At 27.6% G+C, this 12626-nt stretch overlaps 1 protein-coding gene across 1 annotated transcript in view; it reads left to right on the forward strand.

Moving 5' to 3' along the window:
• LOC111625184 overlaps positions 1 to 9511 on the forward strand; it is a 49971-nt gene extending 40460 nt beyond the window's left edge. The window contains exon 2 of the mRNA XM_023368246.1: positions 9084 to 9511. Coding sequence (XP_023224014.1) covers positions 9084 to 9511 — 428 coding nt within the window. The remainder of the gene's footprint in view (positions 1 to 9083) is intronic.
• Positions 9512 to 12626: the final 3115 nt, after the last annotated feature.

Here is a 12626-nt window from a genome sequence, read left to right on the forward strand (position 1 = left end):
TATCCTTAATAACCCCCTTTCCCCTACATATACACATAGTATATATATATATATATATATATAAAGTAGATTTTGTTGTTAATATTAAAAATTATGTAAAATATAAAGTTATGCATTGTTTTTAAGAAAAAATATTATTCAAAGTTGTCATTATATATCAATAAGAAAAAATTATAAGCAAATTATTTATGCATAAATAAATTATTAGCTATAAATACTTAAAGCATATAAAAATAAACTTGAATTAAAGAATTTATTTTTCAAAATTGTCAAAAATGGAAAGTTAATTTATGAAACAGAGTTTATTTGTGTAGTAATCATTTAAAATTATAATTATTTACAACTGAAGTGATGATTTTTATTGCAAATAATTTTATTCTCTAGAATTTGTCACAAGACAAATCCATAAGGTAAAATATATAAATATAAAAATGCATAACTTTATTTGAAAGATATTTTAAATTTGATAAGCATTGGAATAAATATTTATTTAAATTAAATTATAATTAAATTCATTTCATGTAATCTAATTGATTATTCGAAAACAAGAAAATTTGTTTTCTTTTAATTCATATCTAATAAATATTATTTCCTTTGTGCAAATCAGTGGAAAATGGTATTTAATATTTTAAATTTATATTGAATTTTTATAATTTCCATAAATAAAAGCATGAATTTTAATTTAATATATGAAATTTATTAGTTTATTGATTTGTAAGCTTACAATTTCAATAAAGTTACATCTTTTGGAAAAGAATCATAAATTACTAGTTATTTAGAACAATAACATTTTCAATAATTCTATGTCTAAATTTTTATACGGTGGATTTTGTGTCGTTTTTAATTTTAAACTTTTGTTCCTGTGTATTAAACCGAGAATCGTAAACAGTAATAGAATTAACTGAAAATGTTATTTTCTAATTAAATCGGTAAGTTTTTTGATATTTTTTCAAAGCCATAAAATTACTGAAAATGCAAAACAGAATGTTGAATGTGTTTAGAATCAACATGAAATATGCTTATTCACTTTGCTTCTACCACATAAATTATTAACAGTTTTAAATATAAAATAATTACAGGATTAATGCAAAATTCAAGGTAGTATATATTCATGATTCAAGTTTTTCTTAAGGATTAGGAAGATATTAACAAAGATCAAGGAGGGCAAGGAAACCTTATTAAACTTGATTTCACGATGAATGACAAGCTCTCCAATAAAAAGAAAAGAAAGGGAGAAAATGAACTAGTTAGTACATGTCATTTGTTTTTTATATTTTTTTTAGCATTCTTGTAGAAAAGTTGTTTCATTGTTTTTATCGTTGACCAATTTTACTTTTTGCCTTTCAAGAAGGATTGTATAAGTTTAAATCATACTATTTCATATTTTATCTCATGAAAAAAAGACAATCTATCTGTTTTATGTTTAAATGAATCTTCTGTATGTAATTTAATATAATAACAAATTGTACAGGATAAGAAATTAAGGCTTTCTGACTGTTTATTCAATATTTACAGACTCTATATATGATTACATTTTTGCTTAACACATGAATGTCATGCTAAAAATTTGCACGAACAAATATAATTTGGCAGTTGAATTATCTTATATTGATAATACGTAAGCTAAAAATTAAATTTTTAACTTTTGTTGTAAATTATTACTGTCTATATGTATGATTTGGATTTACAGATAGAATTTAGTCCAGTTGAGAGTTTAGTTCTATTTGTGAACTTGACTTCATGTATTCTGAGTTTAAATATTATCAGATATTTGAACAATAACATTGATGTACTGTACATTTTAATTTACTTTTCTGAAGATCACTAAATATACAGTCAAAAAGACCTTACAATTTTGAATTTCCGTTTAGCTCAATTTTTTTCAAGCCTCAAAATAATTTGGATAACGATTTAAACATTATACTAATAATATCTATCATTTTGATGTTAATTATACTAAAAATGTTTGCAAAAAGTCTAAACTTTGTCATATATTAACAACAAATTATAAAATCTTTAATATTTTTTAATTCTTTTTATTAAAATGTTGCTTTTAAGAAATTTATATATTTTTCTATCTACAATTGTTTTTGTTATTTTTCTCTTTATTTTAAAATTTTGAAAATTCATTATATTATTATTTGACATATTTATTTATTTATTTATTTGATTAAGAATTTTGAACTCTGAAGGCTTCAGAATTTTATATAAATATTAATTTTAGAATTCAGAATGTTAGTTCTATATTTTAACTTTCTGAATATGTTGAATGGCAAATAATTAAAAGTTTATCAACTGCATTGTTTATTTAGTTACTTGCTATTGGTAAATAGACAGTGTAAAAAGGTAATTTTTTTTTATTTTGTAAATAAATTCTGGTGTAATTAAAAATGGTGTTTAAAATGGAACATGTGTAATAATACTTAACTACTGATTTAGGTTTTTAAGGTTTAAAAAATAAGACAAATTCATGTTTATTTCTATTTTATTTTTCTGTTCTAAAAGTTACACTTAAACAAATGATGTAAGCTTTTTTATCTTTGGCCAACTCCACTCTCCACTCTTCTATCCAGTACAAATAAAGAATACACTTCAAATATTTTTAGACATATTCAAACTAAGCTGAGTTTTTTTATTTTTCAAACAAAAGCTAGATTACAATTAGCTCTAATTGTTAGTACAAATTTTTAAATTAGTAAAATGCTTTGTCATAATGTTTTTTGTGATTTTATTCTCCTTCCTAAGTAGGTATTTTTACACACAATATATAGTAAATATATAAAATATATATACAATATATAGGTAAATAGCTAAAACAGCTTCTAAATTCTGTTGAGTTCAGTTGGAAACTGAGAAGTGTGTTAAGGATAGAAAATCTCAAATTGTTTTACTTTAAAATTATGAAAGTTTAGTTTACATAATAATATACTTTTTTGAGTCATTTAAAACAAAAAATAATTTATAATAAGTTGGATAAATTTTTGTTATGTAATTGAAAATACGATTTTCCATTTTTTGCTAGAAGAGCATATGGAGATAGGCAAAATTAGTATCAACAGAATGAACAAAGTTTTAGATTTGAATATTAAAATTAAACAGTTCAATATACTCTCCTCAAAAGTGAAATCATAACACCATGAATGAATGCGCTTAGTCACACGAACATTGCCAGAGATGAAAGAATTATGCAAATGATTAAAAGAATAAACAAAGATGTATGTTAGACACCTGTTTATTCGGTAATGAATATACAGACTGCCATACAGTGAGGCATAGTATCAATGAGGTGATTAATAGTTGCCCAAGGTATCCCTTGCTAAGCTGCATCCACTGTGGTTTGCATGTCATCTATGGTATGTGATAGGGTCCCTGGTGCTCTTTATGTCAGACAAGGTCCCATGGATGTTTGACGGAAGAGAGATATGACAAGACTGCTGGCCAGAAATGGATGTGAATTCCATTCAGACTGATGAGATTTTACCATGTGATGTGTGGTCAAGCATTATCTTGCCGGAACATTGTGTCACATGCGGCCTGCACTGGTGGTGGAACCATGGATCCACAATTTGTATGCCATACTGGTCTGCTGTCAGAGTACTGGAATTGTACACTGGGGCTGTCCATCGATCAAACATCATGCTCAATATGTGGGCTGGTGTAACACTTGAAAAAAAGGCCTGGCATGTTATGTTTCCTGGGATACCGCCACACCCATCCATGGCCATTATTCCTCCATAGACAGAAGTGGGATTCATAAACAATACTTGATGCCATTCAGTTGTCCAGTTGCGATGATGATGACACCATGATGGGCAGTTAATGGCATCTGGTTGCCAATTGCGATGTGTGCAGCCTGACTTTGTGCAACCTGTTGTGAATGGTTTGGGTGGATACAGATGTGCTTGTCAACGGCTAAGGGTGACTTTGGATGTCACATGTCCCGGTGAACAGTTCTCGATGGGCCATTTGGTGAATCTACTGGTTTACATGATCTGTCGTGCGTCAGTGTGATCCACTTTTTCTTTGGCACGTTCACAGATGTTCCTGTGCCCATCATGCCACACATCATCAGATGATACTCGTGTTGTACCCAACACATGTGGCAACTGCATGCTTTGACAAACTGAGGTTGCACGGCTCCAGGATGAATCTTATTTCTTGGCCGTTAACTGGTGGTATACGGTTCACTATCATCTCCCAGGCACTTTCTACATTTCTTCAAGGTTTAGCTGCCACCAACTGTTGCTAATAGAATTTATGGCCTGAGCCGACTGTTGGTTTTTATAGCCCAAAAGTGGGTATCACATGACCCAATTGGTAGAAGTGACAGAGATATGCAAATGATAAGTTTGCATATCTATGTCATCTCTACAGGTCCTGCAATTTGTTCATGGTGTTGCGATTTCATTTTTGTGGAGTGTATTAGTACAGGCTATGCATAAACAATATAATTGAAATGTCAATTGCAAATTTAAAATTGCTAGATTTCTTTCTAAACTCATCTACAGGTATGCCCATAATATTTTAGTATTCTAGGGTAGAGAATAATAACATTCTGAAAAATTTCAAGTCAGTTTGGAAATATCTGATGGAAATTTAAACTTTGAAAAGATCCTAGGAACAAAATCAGTACTGTTCTTTTAAGATCTATTTAGATATTCTCTTTTGCTCTGTCTGCAAATGATGTAAAGTTTTGCTTTTACTTTATAGGTATAAAGTTTCATTTTATCTTTAAAATATCTGTTTTAGTTATTTTCAAAAGATGCAGCAGGTGTTATTCCAACAATAATAATGGATGTCATGCCTGTAGCATCTTAGTCTAGATTTAACTCAAGGTAGCAAATACAATGAATAACACAAGATCATTATTAATGAAAAAGTTTACACCAAACTATATACCAAAACAAAAATATTTATAAATCACTTTTTTTTTTCAAATCCTTTTTCTGTTTCTTATAATTTTTTTCTAATTTTATTTATTTAAATTTATTAAGTTTGCTCTTTTATATTGAGTTAATTCTTATCCATTGTTGACGATTTACATAAATTTTAAACCTCCTTTAAAAATATCAGATCCTTTTTAAAACAAGATCAAGATCAAATGCATTTTTATAAGTGTTGTGATCTTTTTAGGAATGAAAGACATTTTTTAATAATGTAATTAAAATGTGCTCAAACTTGGTTAATTCACTTGCCATCATATCAAAGGATTCGGTTTGATCTTTCATTAAGGAATAAACACTATCAGTTTGAGTCTTAACATTTTTAGTAGACATAAATTTATTTTATGTAATAAATGGCCGAGTTATTTTTATTAACAATTAATTGGCATTATTTTCTGAACGTTTGTAATTTACTTATTTTAAATTTTTTGAATATTATGAATTTTTTTTTTTTTATGTAAACAGATTAGTACTTAGGATGTGATTGATCATTTCATTAAAATTGTGTGGCAGATTAATTAAATTATATGAATTTCATGATTATTATTTTAAAGCACATCATTAATTTGAGATATAAATGTTTTTAAGAACAATATATATAAAAAAAACATTTTTATACGTAAAATTTTTTTATTTTATATCATTTTCCATTCAGTTTACCCAGTATATTTTTTTTGATTAAATTATTTAGTATTATATATTAATATCTATATTGAGAAATCGTCTTAGATGTTTCAAATTCTTGTACAGTAAAGAAGTTGGCAAATAGAAAGCAATATAGAGACTGCGGTAGAAACAAAGAGAAATTTAACTTGTTCTTATAATTATAATAATTTTTAATTTAGAAATGTCTGTCTTTGTTAAATATTAATGTATATGGAAAATAATCAACTTAAGTATTCTGAATATTTTAACAAGTTTATTAATTTTGATTGTTACCTTAAATTTAACAATTTCCAATAGACTTAAAAAATGTATATATTTTAGGATTGTGGTAATGTTCCGGTCTTTCAGTCTCCCAATGCTTGGAAAGCAAAAGAAGAAATGATGCTTTTGGATGCCGTCGAACATTACGGATTTGGAAATTGGTAATTATTCCTCGTTACGATATTAAAATTTCTATTATAGACAGAGTAAATTATTTATTTATTTATTGACAAAAAGTGTACTATTTTGCATTTAGATCATTAGAATCACTCTCGTAAGTTAGATTCAGTGTCCATTAGGTGTTCCGTATTTTCATCTTAGCCGGAGGATTTCCATAAGACATATCCAACGTTGGCATTCATTTGAAAGACTTCCTTATTCGCCTTTAAAATACTTGAAGTTAGAAATAAATATCGATCAGTAGATAGCAAGAGCCTAGCAATTTTTCTTTGTACATCAAAGTTTGCATCTTTCACTTTGCAAGCTTAAGAATTCATGTCTATTCCTTTTGCAAGTAGTTTCGACAGCTCGTCTTGGATATTTTGATGGCGGGTTAAAGTTAGCTTTTACAGAGAGGAAAAGTTTTTGTTTGCCATTTACCTGATGGAAACGAACGAAATTCTTTAAGTGTCGATGCTAGTCTTTTTCCTGTTATATGCAAATATGGTAAAAATCCATTCGCCTTCAGAATATATCAGTCTGGATAGAAAGACGAAACAGCTCTTAAAATATATATCTAAGTGGGATCAAAATATTTTAAATAATAAAAAAAATAATAATTATTTTTTAATAGAAGTTCCGTAAAATATAAAACCTTAAACATTTATTTTATATAATGTTAAGTTTAAAGAAACATTGTAAAAGGATTTATATGTATTAAAATTTACTAATAAAAATGTAAAATATTTTAAAAACGAGATTGTTTATATATATTTTTAAAGAATTACTTGTAAAGTCACCTCTGTTTTTAATATTTTAAATGTACTTAGTCATGTATAAAACAGATACCAGATACATAGGCACTTTGTGACACTTTATTGGATCTTACTGTACAACATGGACTTGGGATGCAATTCGGGATTTTTATTCCCTCCCCAGCCAACCATACATACTATCCCTGTATCAAATTACAAATTTATATTTAAATACCAATAAATCTAACATTTCTCTTTACAATTCCGGATTAGTTACATAACTCAAGTTATATATGTATCACAAGTCCATGTTGTGTGATAAGAATCCAATGGTGATGTCTGTTTTATAAATNCTGAATTTTTTAATATATAAAAAGTTTATTTTTTAATAATTTAGAGTAAAGTTTTTAACGTTTCGTTCCAAATTTATAAATTGATCAAAAATATTAGCAAATTTTGAAATATTGAATGCACTAGTGAGAGTTAGCAAGGATAAAAATGCTGTTAAAACCGAAAATAATGTGGTGTGGGATAATATATCTTAGTAAATAAGCCACGTAGGAATATATTAAAATTTAATTATAGTAGAAACGTTATATAAATTTTATCACCATTGACAAATTTACTATTTGTTTTCTAAGTCGTGTTTTAGGTTATTTTATTTTAAATTTTTTAATCAACACGTTGCAAATTCATTCTTATCAACTAACACGTTTCGGTTTTATTTGGCATTTGGGAATGTGCGTTATTTTAAAGTTTTAAGAAGCGAAAAAAAATGATTTTTTATATAGAGAAAAAAAGGAGAAAAATGCAGTGAAGATGAAGAAAATTTAATCAAAACCCAATCGAATGCTTTTCTTCAGAAAAAAAGGAAAAAAAAAAGCTCTTTCTGTTCATCTGATACCTTTAAAAACTCATTCGATAACAGGATACTGGGCTATAAGATGATGCTGACTGGCAAAAATGTATTGTAATCCGTTTATTTCACCTTAAATAAATTAATTTACTCTTACTCTATCATTCTAATATACAATAAAATATAATTTAAACATTAAACATCGAAAGTTTTCTTAATAAATATTAATGCTCATCAACATACTTCTTGATCTATAGAGTAAAATGACGTAGAGATCAATAATTTTGCATTACAAATCCCTATTCTATTCGATTTAATTAATAACTGAAGTGGAATGGTTTAAATGAGTTAAAATTTTATTTATGACTATTGTATCCTGAAATTCGTAACGTCATTTTGAAAGGAAAGGGAAGGAAATTATGAAGAATTTCATAAATATGGATTAAAATTATCTCTTTAATCTAGTCATTATCGTTTTGACTGACTGTTGTTTTAATTAATACAACAATTGTTATCGTAAGTAATTTATTATTCGATTATAGACGAGTTTAAAAGAGATTAAAAGTTATGTAGATGGTCTGATGTCGCGTATTTTATTCTGATATAGTGATTACTTCTCATCATTTAATGTAATTAAGACTAAATATCGAGTGTTAAACTATAAATTTAACAATTGATACTGAATTTCGATGTATCGAATTGCTTCATTTTACAGTAATTATTTTTAATAAGAATAAATATTGTATATCTATATACAGAAATCATCGTTATCTTGAAGAGTAATAACGTTTCCATTTATGCATTTTTCTTGTTAATTATTGCTTAAATTTTCGAATTTTTAAGACGTAAAAAATTAGAAAAGAATATTAAATGATAAATATTAACTTTTATTATAATTAATTTTTTAAGTTACACAATAATATAGTTTTCTTCTGGGAAGTAATAAGTAGAAATAAGAAGAAAATAATTCTCTTTTATTGTTAGATATAATGTAATAAAAACCTGTTGTTTGATGAACTTTCGACTTAGATAACAACTTTCTTTACTTCTCTAATAAACCCTAACAAGTACAGAATTTCAAGACACTCGATACGTTTGTAAAAGTGTAGAAGAAATTAATCTTGTAGAGAAAAGAATTTATCAATTAATAGAAAATCATTAGTGCTATTTTTATATAAATTGTATTACTTTATCATTCTTCATTTATAAATATAATAAATACAGTTAATTGCAGTTAAAATGTACATGCAGTTTTTCTGTTATTGTCTGTTAAATTTTCTGTTTTCTTAGTTTATAAATACAAATTTGTATTTGTTAGAATTATAAATCAATTAATTAAATTGTATATTTTTATAAAGAAAAAAATATAGAAAATATAATATTTAAATAATGTTAATTTACGCTGTTAAAAAAAGGGATAAAATGTTATTATTTTTGTTTTAGTTTTGGCTGTCGAGATAAGAAGATTTTCGGTGCCAAGGTACGTGGAAAACGGAACGGAGGATTCTGTGATTTTAGATTGTGAATACGTCTACAATGAGAACGACATCAGACTTGTGGTAAAATGGTTCTTCAATGAAAACTTGGAGCCCGTATATCAATGGATACCAGAACTGAAAATACGGCATACATCTGGGATACTTCAGGATCGTTTAGATCTGAATTTCAGCGTGAACACAGTCGACGCTTATTCTCGTTATAGGGCCCTGAAGGTCTTGGATCCAACAACGGAGCTGAGTGGCAAATACACTTGTCTCGTGACATCACTAGCGGGGCAAGACTCCCGGGAACAGAACATGACAGTTTACGGTGAGTCCCATGACACCATGCAAGTATTTGATAGAAGCAACCGATTAGAGGTGAAAGGATGATGCTTGCAGTTTACATAGCGAATTTTCAGACGTGAAAGACTAACAACGGTTCGTATCAAACAAAGAATTGAATTTCCACGAGTTTTCTCATCTCGTGTTGAGAGAAACGAAACTGGATTCTGCTTAGTTTGGCCTGGAACTTCTATTCTTAGATTTCTTTTCAGTTAAAGTACATTTCAAACGTGAACTAGAATCGTCTTTCTGTGTACTTTTCGCATCTCTTATTCGCATTTTCAACTGTTTCGAAAAAAAATCAACAGCGCGTTATACAAATAACCACATTGCAATATCCGTTTGTGTTCGATTCATATATCAATTCTAATATTTTTTTTTACATTTGTCTTTTCATCCAGAAAGGCACCTCACTCTTTATAATTATCTTTTAGTTTATTGACTAAATCTATATCATGAAATATATTAACAAAAAGCATTTATATACGTAACCATACATATATATGTGTGTGTGTGTGTACATTTTGCCAGATAAACACGTATGTATAACGATAAGATCATTAAAGTTTGNAAAATAATTTATTGAATTTTTCGCACTTTATTAATTTACTTGCGAAAAAAAGTTATTAAATTAAATGTTTAATGTTTTATCATCATTCCTTCATATCATCTCTTCTTATCCAAAAGATACAATTTAAGTAAAGAATTACTTTCCCATTAAATTAAATTTATGTTAACATATAACTTAATTTATCATATAAATATTGAAGATGAAAATGATTTTCTCATCTCCACCGAATTCTTCAACTTTAAATGTCTTTTTAAATGCCAAATTGAAGTGATTAGTTGAAGAGGTTGTAAGTAAATGTTGACAGGGTATAAAGAAAAATAAATTAAAGACAAGTACAGAGGAAAATCTTTAAAGATTAATAAAAAAAATAATTCATATTTTAAAAAAGGACGACAATTTCAACAGGAAAATATCATCAAGTTGCTCTTTAGGCAAAATAAAAAAAATTGTATTAAAAAAATGGTGTAAAAAGCTATTGAATGCTGTATACAATGAGACTACACTAATGGTGAGTTCCTGTGTTTGAAGTTTTCTACTCGGAAAGGAACAATCGTTTGACAAGGAGGAGGCGAAGAAGCTTTGAACTTAATAGGAAAGTGGTTTTCTTCGTCCTGAGTGGAAGAACCGCGCCCCAGAAACTTGTCACTTTGCAGAACTGTGGTCTGTACAGTAAAGAAGAGTAGATGGGTATTGATTATTCCGTGAAACAACGGCAGTTGTTCAGTCGTCTTTCCTCCACTCGCTTGATTTATTACAGTCGGCAAACGTTCCAACAGACGGCCTCCGCCCCAGTTTTTTTAACTGTTTCTTCTATCTCTGTGTGAGAAGATTAGTAAGTAAAAGCCGACAAAATCAGCGCACCTACGGGGAAACAAATCGTTGTATCGCTTCCTAGGATACCGAATTTCTTTCACCATGGTCATCAGATAATATCCATGTCCCTCATTTTATCAATGATACCGTAGGAAATGTTTAAATTTGCATAATGTGCCACCACGTGATAAATAGAACTTCGTTTTTTTCTTCATTCTTTCACGATTCGCAGCACTTTTTCCCTAGAATTTATAAATTTTAAACTTGTACGTGCTAAAGTATCGATTTCTGATTGACAATTCTATAATTTTGTGTTATTTTTATTTAATTTTAACTTTGCTACATGTTAACTTCAATGAGTTTTTAACTTGAAGACAAGAGAAAACATTTTCTATAATACTGAAAAGTAAAAATTTGCAAAAATAGCAATTAATTAAACGCATGTAATGATAAATTGAAGGGAAAGATACGAGATTTTTCTATTGAACATCGATATTAAACCACAGAACTATTCTTCCCATAAATCTATAAGTAATAATGTAAGACATAAAAAAAATTGATGACAATATCCAAAAAGACAATGTCAGGAATTCCCATAGAAGATTGCTATTTCTTCCTTACATTTCTATTACAACATAAAATTACAGGATGACGACACAGAGCTATGCTTTCTCTTCCTCGTTTCAATTGTCTTTGGATTATAAGTTTTACTTTTTTTTTGCTACCCCCACGCAATGATAAGATTCCTATCCTTTATTGTCTTGAATTCGTCGTCGAAGATAATAAACTGCTCCATTTTATCGTTGTCATTACTCAGTTCCACCTTCATCGTTGAGATCTATAACGTTTCCAATTAGTTTACTTTGTAAATTATAAATTCAAATTTCCTTAAATTATTTGGTAATAATTCAATAATATCTGAACGAGAAGGTTTATTATAGAAGTTAGTTTATTATTAAAGGAATAACAGAAATAAATGTTGATATTATCATTAATTAATTAGTTTGTTTGACTCTTTTAGAAACTTAGTACATAAAAGTTTGAATTTTCAGAAATTTTAGAAGAGATTATTTATATTTTTCAACTAAAGTAATGATGCTTTTCCACGCCTTAATTTGTGTAAAAATATTTTTCATTCTCTTTTATGTATGACTTACAAATATTCGCAAGTTCTAAACAGTGCTTAAGGGATTTAAAAGTTATAAAATTGTGGTAAATGAATCATGAACTTCCGAATATTTTTTCACGTAAAACTTTAGTATATTATAATATATTATATACATATACAAATATTTTTTTCCTATCAAAATTACACATCTCAAATGAATATTACAAAAACTTTTGCAATATTTACTTTAATAAAATATCTCGAGTTATTATTATTATTATTATTTGAAACATTAAATAATATTTTTTTTAAGATGAAAACTTTCTTAAAATNTTTCGCAATAAAGACTAAGTAGGTATAGCCTATGTACATGTAGTTCAAGGTTTTTAGAAGAAAAACATATAAAGTGTCTTGCGAATAGTATGTAACAACATATTTTTTTAAAAATATAATTAATTATAAGTTATTTATTGTATATAATCTAGTTTAAAATAGAAAAATGTTTTAAATGTCAATTATATCGATAGAAAATAATTAACATTTTTATTTTTATACTGCAGTCAACTTTTATACTCTGATAAACGGGCACTGACGGGAACATAAAAAATGGCCGTTGTTTAGAGGTGGCCGTTATTGGAGGTTCGACTGTATTTATTTTTAATTTAATTACT

Source organism: Centruroides sculpturatus, unplaced genomic scaffold (genome assembly GCF_000671375.1).
Source record: "Centruroides sculpturatus isolate CEXI.00-Female unplaced genomic scaffold, Cexi_2.0 scaffold258, whole genome shotgun sequence".
In the NCBI taxonomy this organism is placed as follows: Eukaryota; Metazoa; Arthropoda; class Arachnida; order Scorpiones; family Buthidae; genus Centruroides; species Centruroides sculpturatus.